The 23,141-nt window shown below is 44.6% G+C and overlaps 1 protein-coding gene across 2 annotated transcripts in view; it reads right to left on the bottom strand.

Annotated features, from left to right (window-relative positions):
* Positions 1-23,141, bottom strand: part of Adam12 (ADAM metallopeptidase domain 12) — a 306,570-nt gene that overhangs the window by 88,670 nt on the left and 194,759 nt on the right. For both annotated transcript variants that reach the window (XM_005063360.4, XM_040752639.1), the window contains 2 exons: positions 18,491-18,567; positions 4,381-4,564 (listed from right to left, as the gene is read on the bottom strand). In XM_005063360.4, the coding sequence (XP_005063417.1) occupies positions 4,381-4,564; positions 18,491-18,567 (261 nt within the window). The remainder of the gene's footprint in view (positions 1-4,380; positions 4,565-18,490; positions 18,568-23,141) is intronic.

Raw genomic sequence — 23,141 nt, 5'->3', positions numbered from 1 at the left:
TCATCGCAGAAGGGCTAGCTGCTTAGGCATTTACACTTTTCAGAGGGTGAAATCTATGACCAGAGGACATCTCCAACTGGCCTTGGACCATCATTTAGGAAACACACAATCTTAGATAATGAAAACAAACACATGAACACAATTTTCCTGTCTCTGCAGTTTTCAGAGAAATCCACATTTTCTCATGAATTCAGAGAATTGCAAGCTCAGAGAGAAGTTTAACCACATCATAGTGAAAAGCCACAGGGGAGTAGCCAGCCCCTGAAGGAGAGGCTTAAATTACCTCCATGTGATCTCTACCTATCTAGGCTGTCCAGTTTTAAAAACATATACTTTAAATTTGTGATATGAGCAGCAACATTGGAAAGTGCTTGTTTGACTGAATTTTCATTCTGCAGGATTGTGAACAAAAGCTCATTCCCAGACAGGAACCTGAGTCTCTGAGAAGGGACTAACAGTTTCAGCTCCAAGGTGGGGAGCTTGTTCCTAGACTCTGAAAGTCAACCCAGCCAAGTGCCCAGAGGCTGAGTACCCTCTGAAGATCTTGCTGTGATGTCTGGCACAAAGAGCTTAACACAATCAAGGAAAGCAAGGGGAAACCAGGGTACCAACTGATTTCCATAGCAATCCTGTCTTCTTATGGTCAGATCATTGGCAGACATTTGCTCATTCCACAGTGTCTTCTGGGAGCTTGCTGTGTGCCACACGCTGGGTTAGGTAGAAGAAATATAGGGATAGATAAGACCAAGGCCACTCGCTGCCCTCACGAAGCAATTCCTTTCTCTGCTATTGGTTTGATTTTCTTATTAGCAGATTTAGTCTTTGTCTCTCATAAAGCTTACTAAGGCTGCTATTCTTTTTGTTTGTTTGTTTTGAGATGTGGTCTCATGTAGCCCAGGCTGGCCTCTAATTTATTATGGAGCTGAAGCTGACCTTGAACTCATGATCTTCCTGCCTCTACCTCTAGAGTGCTGGGATCACAGGCATGCACTACCATATCCAGTTTATGCAGTGCCAGGGATAGCACTTGAAGCCACATGTGTGTAAGGCGAGAGCCTTACAAACTGAGCTACATCTCAAGTTCTCCCTTTCCATTCTTGCAGGCACGACCATGGAGAGGGATGGAGTTCAGGCAGGTGAGCCAAGTACCAAGATAGGTTAGGCTGGACTTAAAACTCCCCAGAGAGAAAACTATGACACTCCTGCCTTCCAGAAGCAAATGGGGCACTCGGTACAATCTACATAGAGCCTTGTAAAAGTGACAAACAGCTCAGCTTTATATGATAGCCAGTGTGACTGCCTAGATCAGATGGATTTCTAGTGCTCCGTGAAGAAAAATGCAAACATCTACAGAGAAGTCGAGATAGTTAACATTGGGGGTGGAGCAGGAAAATGCTGGAGAAGAGCAATTGTGCATGGCACACTGCATAAAAAAGATCAATTAGCTGCTGTTACATTGATTTTTTTTATATAAAAAAGGTGTAGGCAAGTGATGGGCATGTGACTTGAATCAGGGCTCTGCCTGTTCACCATGGAGCTCTCCAAAATGATGTAGGTGCCTGGAACTCCCAAGTATTCTGCATATTTGAAAATTATTTTTTGTACTGTCTCTGTTATCTGCTCACAGTTTAGGCTCAGTTCTTTCCCTGGTTTAAGACCATCACAAGAAATTTCAGAGCAACAGTGGATGCCGAGGTAAACGGCACTGGCATCCGTGCCTTCCCTTTTCCATTTAAAGGTTCATTTACGTTCCCATATTAGCAAAATAGCATCATTAGGCAGGCTTTCTCATTTCTATCCATGTCAGTGTGACTGGAAATGATGGTGCCAATCATGGGTCTAGAGAGCTGTGTATGCTCAGGGAATTAAAATATGGTCAGCAGCAAGTACAGACCAAGTTTGTACTTCTAAATGAGATGGGAGCACATTTGAGCATCATTTAAACTGTCAAGTTATAAATCATGCAATGTGGGTAACAGGCATTCAACCAGGTACTCAAAGCCAAGAGCCTGGAAAACAAAATGCAAATGTTTGACTTGTTTATGATGGGTGAAGCTTGGCTTAGTCACATCCTAGCTGGGGTCTGGACTTGGGAAAGCTGGCATGTTTGAAGAGTGAAATAAACATGAGAGGGACTAGAGAGGCTGTCTCTGATGCCAGCTCTTAAGTCTGTCACTCAAGAGAGGTGGAGCAGGGTAGGAGTTGTAAGAGGGGCCTTTCTAGAGCTGAGATGCTGCTGCTGAGACTCTCTCTCTCTCTCTCTTTCTTTCTCTTTCCCTCATTCCCTCATTCCCTCCTCCCCTGTCCCTCCCTCCCTCCCCCCTCCCTGTCTCTCTGTCTATTTCTTTCTGACTCTCCCCACCCAGTGAGCATAAGCACCTGTGTGTGTGTGTGTGTGTGTGTGTGTGTGTGTGTGTGTGTGCACGCGCGCGTGCAGGTGCAGGTACAGGTGCTCATGTGTGCAGTTGTGTGGAGGCCAGAGGGCAGCTTCAAGTGTTCCTCCTCAGGATATCATTCACAGGTTTGTTGGTGGTGGTTGGTTAGTTTATTTTTATTTGTTTTGCTTTGTTTGAGACAGATATTTTCACTGAACTTGCCAAGTAGTCTAGACTGGCTGGCCAGGGAGCCCCAGAGATCATCCTGTCTCAATCTTCCCAGAACTGGAATTACAAAATAGCATCAGCACATCTGGCTTTTAAAGAAACTTATTAATATAGGTTCTGGAGATTGAACTCAGGTGAACATACATTCCCTTTTTTTGACTGGGCTATTTCTCTAGCCTCATTCAATGAAATAGGATTCCATGAACTGGTAATGAGAATGCCCTTAACTCTTCATCTCTATCTCTACCCTCCAAAGTGCTAGGATTATAGGGGTGCACCCTGGCATTTCTGGGTGGTTTTAAGATCTGGAATTCAGATAGACTCCCATCCCTATTCCTTAAGTATCAATGCCAAGGTAAGTAACAGCGTGTAAGGGGGGAGCTCTTCTTTCTCTGAAGAGGCAGAAAAACAAATGTTTTGAGCACTGTACATGGACAGTCTTGGGAACCATCATAGGAGAAAAGCATTTGGATCTCATGACAGAGTATCTGGATGGATGGGGAAAGTCCAGAATGGGGTGGTTTAGAGCAGTCTAGGGGGAATAGACACTGCACGGGCATAAAGAGTACGCAGGGAAATAACATAAATAACTCTTGTTTAAACTTAGAGGATTTAGAGGGGGGAAGGTAGTTCAGTGGTAGTACACTTGACCTAGCATGCATTAGGCCTGGGTTCAATATCAAGTACTGTTGGAAAGCAAAAAGAAGGAGAGCAAGAAACAAAGAAGGTGGGAAGGAAAGAAGGAAGGAAGGAAAGAAAGAAGAAAGAAGGAAAGAAAGGATGGTCTAAGTTGCACCAAGAATAACCTTCATGGGATGTTAATGGTGAGCTGTTAGCTCAGAGTTAGGTGACTGTTAGCTAAAGCTGGGAAAGGCAAAGTGTGTTGGATGTAAAGTACATGTCACTCTTGCCATCCTTGCCAATAAAATGTTAACATAGGGGCATCATACGTTTGACTTTTTAGATTTTTCCTCTCAAGTGAAGAATAGGAAACACACACATACATACCCTTTCACCCCCAAACAAAACAAAACGAAACAGCCAGAAATAGGTAATAACTTCCATCTCTTTATAGCTTAGTGGTGGAAAAGACCCTTTGCTCCACTGGGGCCTGTATAGCCCATGTGAACGGCCATGAGCAGGTACCATTGGGCAGAGCTGTTCCAGGGTGTTATGGGAAACGTTGGTGAGGGGAGTCAGCTTATAGCACAGACTCTGCTGACAACTCCCCTGCTGCAGCAAAAAGAGTGAAGGCAGGAGGTGGGAAGAGGCAGGCTGCTGCAGTCCTGGAGGGCAAGGACAAACACAAAGTACGGCCTACGGATAAACGGGACTTTAATAAAACGCCAGAGAAGGCTCAGTGGCTCTCTGCACATGCAGGTGGGTAAAGGTGGTTTATTTTCTATACCCAGCTCTGAGATCCCAAACTGTGGAATAGACCATGCAATATGGGGAACAAGAAGGAGTAGGGAACCCATACTTGCTTTGCTGGTTTCACCCCGCTGTCTGTGCCCATGGTGACGTTGCCACTCCCTGACCCTGATGCTGAGACTTGACTCATCACACATTAACGAATCTGATGATCACATTTGCAGGGAAGAGGCAGGGGTGTGGATTTGTGACCGTACTCTTCCCAGGACGTCCCCTGTTTCCTGAGGAATGGGGATCATTCTATCCACACTGCATCCAGCAGCAAGGTGGCTCTAGACCTCCTAGGCCTGCAGGTCCCTTCTTTCAGCCCTCAGCTCAAAAGCATGAACTTGGGCTTCCCTCTTACCCTTCTTGACCACATTTGAGAGGGTTCAGGGGAGACATCCATGGTGAGGCTGGACTGGTTATGGTGTGACCCACACAATCCCTGGGCATTCTTCATGTTCTCAGCGGGGACCAATTTGTATCTGTCGGTGGCATTTTTCATCGGTTCTATGATGTAGGTTTTATTCTCAAACACAACAAGTCCCCTGTTGAAAAGGCAATACAAATATTAATTTTTAAAGGACAGTTTCTCATTTATGTTGAAGATAGATTTTTTAAAAGGATTTGTTTTTACTTTTACTTCTCTCTCTCTCTCTCTCTCTCTCTCTCTCTCTCTCGTGTGTGTATGTTGGGGGGTGTGTGCTTATGTGTATGTGCATGTGTATGTATGTGCATGCCACATGTATGTGGGGGCCTGAGGAGGCAGAAGAGAGTGTTGGTGCCTGGAGCTGGATTTACAGGTATTTGTTTTACAGATGAGTTCTGGGGACCAAGTTCTGGTCTCCTTGAGTGCTATTAGCCTCTGAACCATCTCTCCAGTGCCTAAGATACAGTTCTTAGTCAAAACAAGAATAAAAGGGGGAAATCCTGATTTATTTATATTTGCAAGCTTTAGGAGGAAAAGACGTTTATGTATTTTGTGTTTGTGCCATTCATTTTGAAAACTGTTTGAAACCCAAGTTTGGGGATTTCACTCATTTCAAATATTTTGTGGTGAAGAACAAACAGCATTGTGTCTGTTTTTGTTTTTGTCTGCCCCCCAATCTTAAAGATACAATAATGTGAAAGAGTCTGGCAAAAAGATCCAATGTGACAATAAGAACGTTTGTATTGGCAGACACAACCCAGAAAGGAAACCTTCCCTTCTCCTCAAAAAGGCAATTTCTGCTTTGAAATAATTTTTCCAGGCCAAGCCTATTTTCTAAATCTTTGAAGGGATTCAGATATAAATACAGGGGAAGATTTATAATGTTTTTGGATTTTTTATTTAATCTGTGGGAACTGAACACATCAAAGCACCCATCTTAGAGTCTGCTGTGGACTGAGTGTGCCATGTCCCCCACAGGCTAAAATTATAACACTTGGTCCCCAGCTGGTGGCACTGTTTGGGAAGGTTGTGGGACCCTTAGGGGCTACAGCCTTGCAGGAAGCAGTGGGTCAGGTGGCTGGGTCTTGAGGGTTTGTAGCCTAGCCCTACTTCCTGCCCATTCTCTACTTCCTGACTATGGTGCAATGTGGCCAGACCCTAGCTTCCATGCTCTCCATCATGCTGACTGTATCCCTTTGAATTATAAGTCAAAGTAAACCTTGCCTACCTTAAATTGCTTCTTGTTAGGTATTTTCTTGTAACAAGAAAAGTAACTAATATGGTATCTAAAACATTTGAGTTAATTCTTGTGTGTGTGTGAGTGTGTACGTGTGTGTGTGTGTGTGTGTAGCATTAAGTCCATTGGGGAGCTCTTTTTAACTTTTTGTGTGTATGTGCATCTCAGTATGTGCGTGTGCATGTGTATGTGTGTGTGTGCGTGTGTGCGCATTCATATGGAAGCCAAAGATGGATTTTAGGAATCATCTTTGATCACTTTACACATTATTCTTTGAGACAGGGTTTCTCAGTCAATCATGGGATCACCTATGATCAGTCTTACTAAACAACTTGCTCCCAGCATCACATCTGTACATCTTCCAAGGCTGGGACCACAGCTTCTATGTCCATGAGGCGTTTACTTGGGTTCTGGGGATCTGAACTCCAGTCTTCTTGTTTGCATACCAAATTGGGAGCCCCTTATAGAACTGAAGAACACTGTGAGAGCCACCCTGTCCTGTGGCTGGGCAAGGGGCATCTGGTGTCCAGCAGCTCCAGGTACAAGTCACAGCTCTGATACTTTCTAGCTATGTAAGCTTGTTTAGGCTCCTAAGTGTCCTAGACTTGGTTTCTTCATCAGCACAATGTGGATAACATTGACTGCCTGTCACAACTGCTACCCCATTCGGTGAGAACTTTCTACTCCATAGATGGCTAAGTTACTGCTTACATGGTGTCATCTCTCTTTCTTGGATAAAGACAGATCTACACATCAGTCTGCTGTTCACAGGTTATTCCAAAGACTGACAATTCTAGGCAAATCTTATACTTTGTGAATGTATCCTACCCACAGGAATGCTGGCCATCTGTTGTGCCCTGATATTAAATGCAGCATCAGTAAGATAAACACCCTTCTGGGAATGACAATGACCAAACAGAACTTTGTGAGCCAACTGTTAGGCTTGGAAATAAAGGTATAGAATTTTAAAATACACGGACGAAGGACCTCTGGGTCAGATACTATTTAGAGGCCAGAGCAAATGATGGATTATGGTTGGGAAAACAAAGAGAATGGAGGTATCTCATCACTCCTTCATCAGACCCAGGGCCCACTAGGTCAAAGCTACAACCAACTTCCTATGCCATTGAATTTGAACTCACTGCTGCCACAGATGCAGATTCCAGCTAACTGGGCTGAAAAGCCTTGTCCAGAGATTGCTGCAAGGACCCCATTAATGTCCCAGTGGGAACAGTGAAACAGTGGGAGCCCAGTACAAGTTCTCCACAATGCTTTGGGTACTGCATAGTCAGCCACCCCTGCCGAGGTCCTGTGAATCAGCAAGCAAGGCAGCTGGGTGGAGAGTGCCTCAGTTGTTCCCAGCTCAAAGAGCAGAATCAGGTAGCTCATTAAGAAAACTCCATGCAGAGGTGGAGTTAGGAACTCACAGGAGAACAGGACAGCTCAGAGCGGAACAAGGAAGACAATGCAGTGGATCTGCCATGCAAGACAAAAACCAACATCCAGGTCATTGACTGCATTCTCTCATATCTCCACTGAGCTCTCAGCCCACCGCCACCATTCCTCATCTATATAATACCCTAGTCTGGGTGGTACACCAGCACCATCCCCCACTGCTTATATCAATTACTACTCACCTCCTTTTCTCTTTCCCTATTCCTTTTCCTCCTATTGGTATGTCTCCTAAAGCTGAGAGGCTGACCTGGATTGTGATATAAGGGTTTATATCTTTATGCCATTATGCAGCCTACCATTAACTACCCCTCCCTTCCCCCCACTTGCCTCTATTATTCCTACTCATTCTCTATGTACTTATTCTTTATATGTTCCTACTCTTCTACATGTTCCTTTTCTCTAGTTCTCATCTAGCAACATAATCACAGCCACTCACCATGATTTCTCACTTCTCTTTCTTTTACTTCCACTCATACCCACAATAACTGACATATTAGTATAGAGATAGTACTGTCTGGGTTCCTTTACTCCCTAAAACAATTAGTAGTTAAGAAGTATCTGTTTTGTAGCCTCCTTCTACTCTACTGTTAGAGTAGATCAACTGCTGGATAGTGACTATTCCTACAGTCAGTATCAAGCCACAGGGATGGACTTGAGATAGATCCTGGTGTCTAACACCATCTGATGGAGGCAAAGCTTGCCCACCAAGACTCTTTTGAAGTATAAACCCTTCTACTAAAAGAAGAGAGGTGACCTACAAAGAAGAACAAAAACTACTAACCAACCATCTAACCTCACATGGGCAAATCCAAGTACAAAGATAGAAGTAACATGACATATCAGGACTGTGTGCCTTCTCCCAAACCAACCAGTCTATAATTGTGGCCCCTGATGAAAAGGACTCAAAATTCAAAGGAATGATTACAAATATGTCCAAACAACCTGTGGAGGACAAAAGTATTTTCCAAGAGAGCACAAACAAACAATTTACTAATAAGGAAGTCAATTCATGATACAGAAATAGCGAGTAAGAGATTCTGAACAAAAGCCAACTGAGATGAAGATGAAAATGAAAACCACAATAGCTAAAGTGAAAAGTTCAGTGTAAAGCCTCATCAACAGAGTATATCATGATGGAATGCCGGGTGTGAAGACAAAACAGAGCAGAGTGAATCAGTTCAGCAGCATCAATGACATATTATTTTAAATGTATGGGTAGATCATGCAAGAACTTGGAGATCACCACAAAATGATAAAAATTGCAAATAATGGACACAGAATGAGGAGAAGAATTTCAAGCAAAAGGAACTATTTCACAGAAGAAAATAACCACAGAAGAAAACCTCCAAATCTAGGGAGCGAGAAGCTGACCCAGATCCTAGAGAGACACAGAACACCAAACAGACAAGACTGGAGAGGAGGATTCCTGTGTCATATTACACTTTCAAAACAGAGTGTACAGAACAAGGGAAGTCCACCGAAAGCTTCCAGAGAGAAGGGCCAGGCTACAAGGAAAGACAAGGCCTTTGGAACAATTGTTGACTTTTCAATCAAAACTTTAAAAGCATCAAGGGTTTGAGGTAAGGTATTTTGAAATCTCAAAGACATCTTAGTATCACCTGCAGAACTATCTACCATAACTGAAGGTGAAAGAAAACTTTCCACGATAAAGGCAGGCCAAAGGAATTCAAGGCCATCAAACCACTCCTACAGAGAACACTGTACTGCGGGGAATCCTTGGGATTGAAGAGAAAGATAAACACACTCAAGAGGCTAGAGGAGGAAAAAAAATAAATGATACTAAAAAGAAATTAAACAAAAGAGTACTGAGAAATCCCCAAACACTGTATAATCAACAAGAATGACAGGGCTATACACACACCTGTCAGTAACAGCCCTGCCTATGGATAATCTCAATTGTCCCGTCCAGAGCTATAGACTAGAAGACCAGATTAGAAAACAGAGTTCTTATTTTGCTGCCTCCAAGAAATGCACTTTATGGCTCAAAAGAAGCATCACCTCCTGGTGAATGGGTGGAAGAAAGTATCCTAAGCAAATGGAACCAAGGAAAAGCAGACATTGTTACCCTAATATCAGACAGGATAGACTGAGAACACTTTGCCTCAGAGAAAATAAAGAATGTCACTTCATACTGACCAAGAGAACCATCCATCAAAAGAAAACACAATTCTAAATATATAGGTCCTGAAGGCAGGCTTATCCAATTTCATAAAACAAATACTTCTAGATCTAAAGTCACAGATAAACTCCACCACAATAGTAGTAGGGGACTTCAGTATCTCACTGTCATCAGTAGACATACCAGCTGGGCAAATGTTAATGAATAATCACTGGGATTAAATGACATCAATTGTTTTCTTCAAGTCTACCGTATTTCTTTTTTTTTTTTTTTGTGACAAGGTTTCTCAATGACCCTGGAGTTTGATGTTTTGGTTAGACTAGCTATGTAGCAAGCCCCAGGGATTCTTCTGTCACAACCTTCCCAGCACTGGGATTACAGACTTACAAAACTACATATGGCCTTTTACATGGGTTCTGAGAACAAACTCTGGTCCTCATGCTTGCAAGGCAAGTACTTTATGAACTGAGATGTCTCTTCAGATCATAACTATTCCTTCTGGCCATACTTTCATACTTAAATGCTAGGGAGGGAATAGGGATGAGTGATTATGTATCTCTTTGGGCTTAGCTTTAAATACACAGTAACTAACTCAAGCAAGATGCATCAACTGCTTCTTTTACCAACTCTTTGTTGAGGTGTCACAAGCAGTGGTAGGCACAGATCACTGCTAGGATATTCACCCCCAAGTGAGAGGACAGCGCCCAGGCATAGGGCAGTTAGAAACCAGTGAGAGCTGTGGAGGGCACTGGCAAAAATCAGCATGACTAACTGTTAGAGTGAGGGAGCCAACAGAGTTTGGAAGTAACTGAAGAAGTCTGGGCCACATTCATATGCCATGACAGATGAAAAGATGCTGCAGATCGCTTCTTACCTCCCCCACCCAAGACAGTATCTGTGAGCATGCCCAGATCCAAGACCCAGGCACGCCTCTTGGCTACAGCTATGAGGGGCAGCATGCATCTCCTATGCCGAACCACTTCATGAAATACAACTGACATTTCTAAGTTTGCAATGGGTGACTGGAATTTTTGTTCATTAGTGTTGACTTTAGGACACCCAAATTAAGAAAAAAACTTAAAAAACAAAACAAACAAGAAAGATAAAGTAGAAGGGAATACTATGGAAGGGAAATACAGCTACTTTGTACTATACCACATGCTATCCGCTGTTTCTTCAATTCTTAGCCATCCAGTCAGCTGGGGACAGATAATGAAACATGGCACTGTGCTCTGGTCATGAGAAAGAAGCCAATTGCTAAAAGTTTTTTTTTCTACTTAGTGGAAAGTTCTAGAAATTGTTACTTGGTCATAAAAATGTTCTCATATCTCCTTTTATCTTTTAAGTCATCCAAAGGCCAGATGTTGAGAAACAGGGGTGAAGGCCTCCCCTTTGCTCCACACAGTTGGCAGTCTATAACACAGCATAATTAAATAATTGCTTTGGACCATCTTGGGCATAATTAATCATTTAGCTGTAAAGATCTCTGGAAAGAACAGTCCAAAATTCAAGCACTCAAGGTTTCTGAGATGTAGAAATGTGATGTTCTCACAGCCCTCTCTGGCCCCAAGTTAGATAAGGGAGGCAATTTGTTTTAAGTTGGATGTCATAAATGTTTGATTACAAATTTCAAGTTGGAAGAGTCTCAGAGTAGAGAATTTGAGTGTAGCAGATTTTGAAAGTGGGGTTCTACCACGTCTGACACTCAGGGAGGAAAGGCCCAAATCAAGACGACATGCCAATGTTGGAGAAAGATAGAGACTGTGGGTATCTTTTTGGAATCTAGCCTGATTATACATATTACAGTGGTGATCTTCATGAAGCTGAAGTTCCAGTCATCATTCCCAGGGTCTAAGGTCCCAGGTAGCTCAAGGAAGATCTGGGGATCCAACCCCAACCTACCTGTGTATCTGAGGCTTGTGTTTTTTGGTACACCCTTTCCCATCACTATCAGCACTGTTTAGAGAAGAATCAGGCTCTCAGAACAGGGACCGGGAATGAAGCAGCAGAAGAAAAAGAGAGCAAAGAGATGAGTGGCTGCCGTGAAAATCAATGTCCTTTCCCTAAGGTTCCAAGTCGGGCTGGAGATGTTGCCTGACTGGTGACATGCTTGTGTCACATGCATGAGGCCCTGGGCTCATTCCCTGATTAGCACCATGTCAGCCTGCACAATCCCTGCACTTGGGAGACGGAAGGTGAAGCTGGGCTTAAGGCAATCCGTGGTTACACAGACAATTTAAAGCCAGCATTTGGCTACATGAGACCCTGTGAGAAACATAACAAAACAAAACAAACCAACAAAGGAAATACTTAAAGTATTGTTATTTTCCCCTTGCATGGACATGAAGAGAAATTTATCAAACTGCTAAGCTGGCTTTGTTAGGTTTCAATGGGAAAACACATCAGACATATATTTCCCCGAGGTTAAGGTTTTATGCTGAAAATTCAGACTTTAGTTCCTGAAGCAAGGGTACATCAGGCAATAATGTCGTTATTTTTATCATTTGCTTATTAGTCCCAGGCAAGCAAGAAAGTGGCTCAATTCCCTGTCATAAAACAACAATGAGGAAATACAGACTATCCCTGCAAGTTCAGTGCCATGTTGCCAATAGCACTTCCTGAGGAAGGGCTTTTGGTTTCTGAATCATGCTGTCAATCATAAGAACAGAAATGCAGCTGGCATGAAATTTCATTTCAATCCCTTTTTCTGGAAGAGCTCATGGGTAAAAGTAATATCCTTTCTCATGTATGTTTGATAAGCTGCAATGGCAGCAATATTAGCTAATATTAGCAAAATTAGCATAGGGTTATTTTCAGAACCAGCTCCCATGTGGATATCTCTTGCACAAGCAAAGCAAGCACTCATTACCACGACTGCCACAGCCGTGTGCCAGATGCTGAGTTAGGTACAAAGACAGCCAGCTTGTGGTTCCTATTTCAAATGTCCTGTGCCACCAGTGTGAGATGAATGACCAAAATATCGAAGATGAAACTATTACAAAGCATTGAAAAATAGTTATTTACAGGTTGAGTATCCTTAGTTGGAAAGCCCCGAATCCTAAAGTGGGCAGATCACAAGCACTGCTGGTACCAGGTATTTATAAATGTATTTATTTATTTTTGTTTTATGTGTATGGATATTTTGCCTATACATATGTGTGCATACAGTGCCCACAATACCAGAAGAGGGAGCCAGATTCCCTGGAACTGGAGTTACAGACTTTTGTTAACCACCTCGTAGGTGCTGGGAGCCAAATCTAAGTCATCTGCAAGAGCAATAAGTGTTCCTAGCTACTGAGTCATCTCTCCAGCTCCTGATGATCATGGATTTTGGATCTCCAGGCTCTTGAATACATTGTCCTCTCTAGCATTTATAGAAATCCTGTAAAGCAGATGGCATAAGCCTATGTCACTAGTGAAATAATGAAAGCCCAAGGACACTCTGGGGTGGGGGTTGAACAGATGTTTTCAGGGTTAACTTCTAGTATCTGAATGGATTTTGTTTATAAAGAGTCCTTGAAGATGTAATTAAAACCTATCTTTTAAAATGACCTTGTTCTGAGAGTGGGGCCTAACTCAGGGGACACGCCCTTAAAAGAGACAGAAGGTAACCCACAGGGAAGAAGTGGGAATGGTGGCAAAAACTCTGGAATGACAATGTGCACAAGAAAACGGGTGTCAGAGATCAGCAGAGGCCACTGACAGCAAGAGGAGAGGCTCAGCTGAGAAACGCAGTCAGATCTCTTCAATTCGGTTTGTCAAATTATAAACAGTAATATTGCATCCACACAGCATTCACCCCACAAGGACTGTGTTTGTCTTGATTTCCAATTGCAAATTGTTATTATGACTATGGTAGTTATGACAGCTGGTGAGTCAACTTGACTGGATTTTAAATGGGCAAGAAGTCACTCCCGAAGGTGTTTCCAGAGAGGTTTCACTAAGGAAAACTAACCCTAAGTGTGAACAGTACCATTCCACAGGCTGGGGACCAGGCTGAATCTAAAGAACACACAGAGAAAGCTAGACGACTGTAAGCATTCATCTCTCTCTGCTTCCTGATTATGGATGCAGTGTGACAGCAGCTGCTCATGTCCCTGCTGTCATTGCTAGGGCTGTCCTTTAGCCTTTCCTACCATGATGGACTTCAGTCCCAGACTGTGAACCCAGACTGGCCCTTCCTCCATCAAGTTGCTTTTGTCAGGTATTTTTGTCACAGCAGTGAGAAAAGTGACTATGACAGTTGTCACCCTACATTCCAGGAACAACACTGATTATCTCTTTTTTTTGTGGAAAACACATTGAAAACTATTTTTCATGGGAAAGAAATCTCTTGTGCATTTAATATATAAAATGTGGTGTTATATATGTTATATTATAGAAATAAAATCAAGACAAAACTTTCAGGAGAAGAATAATGCATATGCTTATTCAATAGGTACAAATAAACCTCCTATCCTGATATTTTTAATTTCATTAGTTTTTTTTTCTGTGGTGTTGGGAATTACACCCAGGACCTCATGGAAGCTAGGCAAGAGATCTAGCATGGAGATCCCCTCCAGCCCTTGACACTTTGCTTAGCTGAATTTCACAAATCATCTTGTGCTGCCTCTCACATTTGAAGCCTTCTGCTAAAAGCTCCAGACTGTGGCCAAGGTGCACATAGGATGTGTCATAAATGTTGCCCACACTGAAGGCTTTTACCTCAGGGCAGGAAGAGCCAGAGAAAAGAATAGACACACAGGGTGTGGACAGGTATTTACAGAGGTCCAACGGTGCTGCAGGAAATGAGATAAGTAAGCTACGCTCTTCTCATGGTTCTAGGTAGAGCTAGACTGGATGGAGAGGTATCCCTTTGATTTGACATTGGATGGGACAGTGACCTTTGTAAAGGCCAACTAAGCCCAGGGAGGAGGAAGCAGAGATGATGTCAGCAAGACATGTGCATGGGAGAGGACAGGGAGCTTAAAAAAAGAATGCTGGTCCAGGGCTGGGGAGTCCTGCAAATATGAAGACCCGAGTCCCAATGTTCAGCATGGAGGAGAAGCTGGGTGTGGCAGTGCACATCTATATCCCAGCACTGGGGAGGTGGAGACAGACAGATCCTGAGGCCTCATTGATCAGCTAGTCTAGCTGAACTGGAGAGTTCCAGGTTCAGTGAGAGACCTTGCTTCAAAAAATATGGTAGAGAGCAATGGAAGACACCCAGTGTCTACCTCTGACATTTATATGTCCTCCCACACCCATGTATACACCACAGCTCATGGGTGTGCATGAGTGCACAGTGCACAACACACACACACACACACACACACACACACACACACACACACACACGATTATAGGTCTAAATTGTATAAAGGAACAACCAACTATGAATCTATGGATTGACCAGAGTTGGGTGTAAGGGTGCACTGTGCCCTGTCATTATGGACAGACTGTGAGACACACTTTCACAGCGCTTCTCTCCATGAACTGATGACACACCCCTAGGCACTTCCATGCCCTTGGGTCTCTATGTTTCCAAAATACAACATACCTAGCAGAAAATTTATCTCTATTTTCTTTCTTAATGTCTATCACACTGGTGTGACTCTGGATAAATACAGTTTTTCTTTATTTCCAGCCCTGATTGATTCTTCTGTCAGACAGCTGTAGATTGGCTACAATGGTCTGCTTCTTGGCTTGATAAAGTTGACAGCATGGGTCTGTGATTTCTCCGTTAATGAGTGACCTGTGTTGGAGTGGCAAAAAGATCTGGGTGTGGGGTGGGGCTTAGGAGCACAGTTGGTGACAGCACAACATTCTGTAGCAGCCAGTTCCGGAGTCTGTGGCTAGGGAAAGGAATGTTTTCCAGGAGCTGGGCATGGGAGGTGGGTGCTGATGCAGACACTGCTGTGTCTGGGTGATTTTGCTCTATGGGGATCACCTGTGTTTTTGTAGGAGTGTGGGAATAGACAGTTAATGGGCAGCTCAGGAAGAATGGAGTATATGGTGACTGAGTGGCAAGGGGCACCTGGGGTGGCTTGCCTCCTTAGGATATCCTGTACAGATGTTTCCTCTGGGTTGCATATGCTGACTGCCATCAGTCCTCCCTCATGGAGAAAAGAGAAGGCTCATGGGACTCACAAGGCCTGAAGATAGACAACAGAAGCCAGGTGCAGCATGTGCTTGTAATCCTAGCACTGAAGAGGCTATGGTAGGAAGATCACAAGTTCAAGCAAACTTTGGCTACATAGCAAGTTCTAGGCCAGCCTGGGCTGTGTGAGATCTTGTCAAAGAAATCAGGTGGTGCTGTCACACTCTTTTAACCCCAGCACTTGGGAGGCAGGGCCAGGGCCAGGGCCAGAGGCTCTCACCACAGGGAAACTCAGGAGAATGGAGCTCAGAGTGGATGAGACATGCACTGTCCCACAGTTGGCTTGCTGCCCGATTACTGTGCTTCAGCAGTTGGTCTCAGTCTATATACCCCGTATACTACTTTTCTGGTTGCTGTGATCAGATACCCCACAAGAAGCACCCTGCAACAGGAAGTGTGTATTCTGGCTCATGGTTTAGGGTACAATCTCATGGCAGGTGGTGGGAGTGGCTTAGATCTGGGCGAGTCACGGAGCAGAATGGGAGGTCAGCTGGAAGCAGGGAAGCTTATAAAATCAAGCCTCTCCCCCATCAGTGACTCACTTCTTACAGCTGGGCTGCACCTTCAATGGCCCCACAACCTCCCAAATGGCCCCGCAACCTCCCAAATGAGCACCAACAGCTGGGGACCAAATGTGCCAACATACGAGCCTTTGGGAGATGTGTCATATCCAAACTAAGGTCTTTGAGTAGACAACATGAACCCTCAGTTTGCTACTGAGCTCGGCCCACCCGCGTCTCTCCTATGATCCTGATTTTTATGAACCCTGGCCCCTGTCTCTCTCTTGGATCAGACCTCATCACCATGTTCTTTCTACTGTCCCCTCTGATGTCATCTTCCTTTGCTGCCCCTTTCTTCCTTCCCCAGCCATACTGGCTGCACTGCTGCTCTGGCCAGAGAGTGCTTGCTACTCCCTGCTTCCCCCCAAAGCCTGTGGCTCTGGCCAGAGAGTGTGCTTGCTATTCCCTGCTTCCCCCCAAAGCCTGTGCCTCACCTTCATCTCACATCCTGGGCGACTTCTCCCCCTTCTGTCCTTCGCTCAGCTTCGTCCTTCTCCACTCCTGTCATTCACTCTCTGTCCCTTGTTCCTTCCTAGGTGGTGCTCTCCGAGGAACATACTTTATTGACTGCTATATCCCTAAGACTTAGACTAGCGCCGGGGACAGGGGAGAGTCCCATGAATAAGGGAATAGCCAGAGAACTGAATGCAAATAAGACACTGCCTTCCTTTCTCAGACCAACAAATGCACTGAAGCACAACGGTGTTCCATCAACGCCTTGTCAAAGACGTGTAAAACAATGCACACATGCAGTGCGTGTGCACCCACACACACATGTGCATTCACACACATAGGCACAGCATCTGAGTTGTGTGTGTGTGTGTGTGCGCGTGTGTGCATGTGTGTGTGTGTGCTCTAGATACAATGATTCCAGAAACAGACAGGATTAGATGACAAAAACAGGGGTGACATCCTGACCACATGTTCACAGGTCTGAGCAGGGGTAAAGGAGGGGCACAGCTGTGGACACAGCCCTAGAGTCCAGTGCCAAACACTCAGAAAAAATGAGATGTGCTAAACATTGGGGAGGCTGTGAAGAAATGAGCCCCCATTCTCTGTGGATCACCATGACAATCAAGGAAGCTCTTTGAAAAAAAATGAAGGGTCAGGTGTGTGACTAGTCCCAGGAAAAGAGTTCGTAACCCCGATGCCATACTCCATACCCTCTTTAGCCCTCACATGACAACCAGTTGGTGCTGAGAACGGTGTTGCCTGAAACAAGATATGCATGTATAACAGAACTCTATGTAGCAGGCAAAGGAACAGACGAACTCTACATGAACCAAACAGGGCACTGCATGACGTAAGACTGCAGAAAGAGAGTGGGTGTTCTCTCTCTCTCTCTCTCTCTCTCTCTCTCTCTCTCTCTGTCTGTCTGTCTGTCTGTCTGTCTGTCTGTCTGTCTCTCCAATGAGGCTGGTTTCTGTTTATTGCCTCTGTGTGTTTATTACACCACTTGTGGTGTGTATATGTGTGTATGCGGTAGGCTGTTGACTGCGTGTGTATTGTATGTATCATGTCATTTGTGTGTGTGAAGTCGTGTTGGATTGTTCTGTGTCTGCATGCTGTGGTGTGCTGGTGTCTCATTCTCCCCAAACTTTCACAGAACTTACAGAGGTGGCAGCTACTTCGGACACACAAAGCAGTCCCACCCTGTCACTTTAAGCCGGAACATTTTCTAGGTCCTTCTCTCTCCTGCCTCCCCTGGAGGCCCACTCTAGTGCCCTCACCCAGCCCACTTAGGACTTTGAGGATACAAGCTGATAGTTCATAACTCAATACACAGATGTAGACAAGTAGCTTCTCCAGGAGCAAGTAAGAGTCCTCTGGTGTCACTGGCTTGGACTTGGAAGGACAGGGCTGAGAGTAGGGGGTGACAAAAGGTCAGCATTTCCTACTCTTATTCATAGATCATCAGTGAAACCCTGCCCAGGCAGGCCTGAAGTCAACTCGGCTTGGTCATTGTTAAATTATTTCTATTCTTTCCCAGGGAGAAGGGGGCCTTAAATCTTTTTTGATTAAGCCAGCAGCTATGGTGTTAATAAACAATTTCCCACCTTTTAGCACCTGGAAGTTTTAAGCATCAGGGCCATGAACACAAAAGATCATTCATGCAATGCCTGTGTTCTTTCATTTTCTGGCAGTCTTGGAGACTGGATCTGTGGTTTTGTATAGCTAGGCATCTTACCACTGAGACATAGCCCAGCCCCAGGCCATGCCTGAGTTCCTAAACCCAGCTAGTTCTGTGGTTCTCAGACCCCCATCCCCAAAACGCCACCCTGAGAACAGAATTTAAAGGTGAGGGGGGAAGGTGGGGGGAGATGAAGGAGACACTAAGATCCCAGGTCAGCTGTGCTGTTGCGAGTAACTACACAGGCCTCCTCCTTCTCGCCCAGCTCGCCCACCTGTGCCATGAGGCTACTGTGTCTGCCTCAGGGCCTTTGAGCGAGTGCAGAGAGATGGGGTAGTCTAGGGTTGGTTAAATCAGAACTTCTGTGGTCATGTCCATTTACCTGAGACCAGAGCAAGTGCTGACGCTGACCACGGAAGCAGCATCTCCTTGCACATGTCCGTGGTAGTAACAGTGGTCCTGAAAGAGAGAGAGGGGAAATCAGTCAACACACCTTCTGCCCACTTAGAATAATCCAGATTCCTCGAGTCCGCTCTCCTGGCTTTAGCTATAGGACATGTTATAGCATATTATACAGGTGGTCTTAGTGTTTATTGCTAAGCCCAATGTGACTTGCCAGGGTCTATGGTTAAAGTGTCAGACCTACTTAGAGATTATCAGTAGGGTTGTGACATGTCTGACTGGCCTCCATTCTCATCTACCACCCCCCCTCCCCCAGGAAAGCCCTGATGCCCATGATTGTACAAGATGCAGCAGCAGAACAAATGACACTGACATCCTTGGTTTACCCTCATGTAAATTGTTTCTGGTAATGAGATGAGGGAATGGATAGGGTATTTAAGCACACTGTGAAATGCAATAAAACCAGGCCTGAATCAATGGCTTAGGAAAACAGACAAGCAGATGGGAGCTGGGGGGGGTGTGAATGAAGAGAATTCTCAGAATCACCCACATTCAGCTCAGTAGGAAGGTCACTGAGGGAGGTCTCAGAAGAAAAAAAAATCCCCAAAGTGACCACAGCACAGATGCCTCCTGGGAAGACAGAGCTGTTGAAAAGAAGACTGGGTCAGAGCTCTAATTCAGCAGCTGATTGGCCAGGAATGGGTGCTCACACTGAGCACTACTCTCCCAGATATCCATAATACCAGCCGCTGGCTCTTTGCAGGAAAGCAACCATCTCTTCTAAGTGATAGTCAGGTTTCATCCTGCCTGTACCCTACCCATGTCAGCTCATAGGTACCTGGTGGTGACAGTCATTCAAAAAGACTATCTGTTTTGCTAAGGAAAAGGACCAGGGTCAGAAAGATGATGGCTCAGTGGCTAAGAGCATTTGCTGTTCTTGCCAAGGCCCCAGGTTTGGTTCCCAGCACTGGCTTGGTTCCTCACAACCATCTGCAATTCAGTTCTGGGGATCTAATCTGATGTCCTTTTCCAGCCCCCATAGGTCCCTGAATGCATATGGTACACATAAACTCACACACACACACACACAATTAAAACATGAAAAGACAAACAAAAAAGACCAGATGAGTTTGAGTGACAAAGCCACAGCATCATGATAAATCGACTAAGATCATTTCAATAATGTAAGAGGATAAATTTCTTGGGTCGTCGAAAGGCAAAGGATGGAGGGAGATGGGGAGGCTACAGGGAGACAGGTAGTTCCGTTTGAACCTTTCTTACTGATTTTAGAGTCTCATAAATATGTATATATATTCAGGATATTAATATTTAACCCCATAATTGTGTAAGAAAAGTCTTTTAACCTGAACATCATTGTCCAGTGTTTCTGGCTTTATAAATCCAAGTGTCTTCCATGCACCCGGCCCCCACAGTTTTCTGTATTTCTTTGAGATTCTGGGTTTATGTCTTTCATTTTCTCCTGTTTACATGGTCTTGAGATGCGCTCTTTACTCTACCCAGGATTTATTTCCATCCTGGAAGTACAGGGCATGTACAACTTCCCCTGTACCAAGGGCAGGAGTTATTTATTCACCACACCTCATCAGGTTTCTCACCGACACGCTGTCACGCGCTGTGTCTGTGACCTGTTTCTGTGACCTGATAGAAATGACTTCAAGGAGCAAGAATCTCCTTTGGCTTATAGTCTTTTATGGCAAAGAAGGCATGTGGAGTTCTTGGCAGTGGGAGGATGTTTGTTCACGTGTGACAGCAAGCAAGCCAAGAGGGGCCCAACCCCAGAGACCCAACTCTTCCATCTAGGCCTCATGTCTAAAGGTTCTGCAACCTCCCCAGACAGTGCCATCAGTTGGGGACTGAGAGTTCAAGCACATGAGCCATCTGAACCAGAGCATAGGGAAATACTCAGGGTATGTCCATGGCTCTTCTCGGTTTTACAGTCCACCGAGGAATACTCGACTGTTCACTCCTACGCCAACATCACTCTTTTAATCACAATTGTTTTGCATGACAATTGGATATCCCGCAGAGCTAATTCTCTTTTAAAATGAAGACTTAATTCCCATACCACACATCTCACTATTTTAAAGCACACCGTGTCAGCATTTTTATGGTGTTCTGTTTAGAGTACAGGGAGTACCTGAAGTCCTCCATCACTGAAATCCACAAGGATGCACAGTGATGACCACTATCTAATTCCAGAGCATTTTAATGACCCCACAGAGACACCTGGAGCCCAACAGTCCCTCCTCAGCACCCCTGACAACCACAAGTCTCCTCTCTGTCTCTATGGATTTGCTTGCTCTGTTCATTTCATGCAAATAGAAGCCTGCAATACATGGCCTCATGCCTGGCTGCTTTCATCCAGCATAATGTTTTCCAGGTCCCATCATGAACTCTGTGTTTTCTTGCCTAAGAGTATTTCACTGCACACATTGCAGTATGGACAGCTGGTGTCCAGAGGCCAGGACTGGAGAAGGAATTACCTGCAGATGGAAACCTGCAAAGGCATCGGGTAATAGAGGGAGCACGCAGTGCAGGGAGGAGGGTAGGAGATTCAGACACAGGTGTGTGGAGTGCCTGGTGATCTGTCTCTCATCCATGAGGCTGTCCTCTTCAATAGGCAGTGGGTTAGTCCAAGACATGTGAGGGGACTGAATGGGACTGGGGCTGCCCAGCCAGTGACATAGGATATCTATTAGAATATCAAGGAGAAAAGACATAGCTTCAAGTGTGCCTCCTTGTCATCTGTGTAGATTTTGAATGGCTCTGATGCTCTCTGTCTCTCTCTGTCTGTCTCTGTCTCTGTCTCTGTCTGTCTGTCTGTCTGTCTGTCTGTCTGTCTCTCTCTCTCTCTCTCAGGGGAAATCATATAAAAGTTTCTCACCATGGGGAATGCATGTAACTGGATTGAAATATCTCAGGGCATCAGGGGATCTGATTGTATACAGGGTGGGGTGGGGGATTCTATGACCTGCAGGCATGTCAAAGAAGAAGGTGACTCTCAATAGGAAAGGACAGTGGCTGCTGTTGGAGTCTAGGATGCCTGGGTGACCAGGATCACTGACCTTTGAGATCCATCATAGAGTTTCCCTTATTTGGGGAGAGGAGATGGAAAGCAAGGCGGTGGCAATAATTACCGACTCCTGAAATTTGGAACTCATTTGTTCTCGGGCTCTGTTGTTAATGGATTATTTATCAAGTATACTTTCTAATTAAATATACCGGAATACAAGCTCATTAAGCCATGAGCTGAGAACAAATTAGTATCAAATTAATTTTCAGTTCAATAACTTGAAATATTGCTTTTATGAAGCAGGGGAAGTGGAGTTTAGTGTTCATAAACCATTCCTTGAAGTCAACAACCCTACTCATCTTAGTTGTCATGAGATTTCACATCTTATTTCTCAATTTACCTGAGTTAGACAGCTCCCAAGTCCCTGGCTCACTCCTGACATGGGTTAATCTCTTCGACTGCAAGGCACAGTTACCAGATTCTCCCAGACAACTCCAATTTCCTGAAACCTAGTTTTTTCAGCATGACTCACCACATGCAAATGAACATGATTTCATTTTGATGGTGCTGTGACTCACCGTCTGGATAATTTCATGACTCAGAAAGACATAGCTGGCCCCTCCATGTACCACGTTACTGGTTGGAAAATTGTATTATGGAAGCGGCAAAGATCATTTTCTGACCATAGGGAAGTTGACTCCTAAGGCAGGGTCAGAGGCAAAGGGGTCTTTATAGGTAGTACCATGATCAGAGACCAGCAAAACCCACTGTGGTCCACATAGGCCAGTGTGTGCCTATGTCTGAGGTCGGGTAGTCCCTATGTAATGATGCTCAGATGCAGGAGCCAATCAGATCTTCTGGGTTCATAAACACTTGGCCCAGAAGTTCCAGATGTGCCACACAGCAGGGAACATGACAAGCAGCCAGTGTTCAGAGAAGATCTGTGTCTACCCCAGGGAACCCTGGATCTGCATTACCGCAGTGGCCCTTGCTGGGTATCTGTGGATGCTGGTCTCTGTACAGCCTTTCTCAGACCTCATCCTTCTCTGCTCTCTGATTTTCCCCAAAGTATCGAACAGCACATCCTCCCAACTCTAAAGATGTTTCTGAATAAGACCATGCCCTCCTAGGTCCATCGTCTTTGCTTCGTTCTGCTGATCCAATGCATTCTATTTCTCCCAATGAAACCTCATGTGGAAGAGAGTCCTGAACATGCACAACCACAAAATTACATCTCTCCCTTCGCAAAAGCTCTAACTGGGCATTTTATATACTTATTATTTAATCGAATGCATTTCTCCACTCCAGTAAAATACCGTTTTCCTTCTGTTTAATACTATCAATCAAACCTAATGGTGGGTAACAGGAAGCTGGAGTAACAACTCTTGAACCTGAAAATTGGTAGCCCTCAACTCTATGCCCTGCAGGAAGTCAAATCAAACCCCTGCTGCCCCTCTCTCTGAGGACTAGAAAGAAAGGGGTTTTACATGCTGAAGTGGTAACAAAAGTGGTCCAACCTTGCAATTTAAAAGGACTTCTAGCAGACAGAGTCTAGGAAGGCATGCTGAGAGAACAGTGCTTCCAACATGCTCCTGAG

The sequence above is a fragment of the Mesocricetus auratus genome, unplaced genomic scaffold, assembly GCF_017639785.1.
Source record: "Mesocricetus auratus isolate SY011 unplaced genomic scaffold, BCM_Maur_2.0 Super-Scaffold_4256, whole genome shotgun sequence".
Taxonomy (NCBI): Eukaryota; Metazoa; Chordata; class Mammalia; order Rodentia; family Cricetidae; genus Mesocricetus; species Mesocricetus auratus.
The sequence above is the reverse complement of the archived record's forward strand: the minus strand, read 5'-3'. Positions and strand labels throughout refer to the sequence as shown.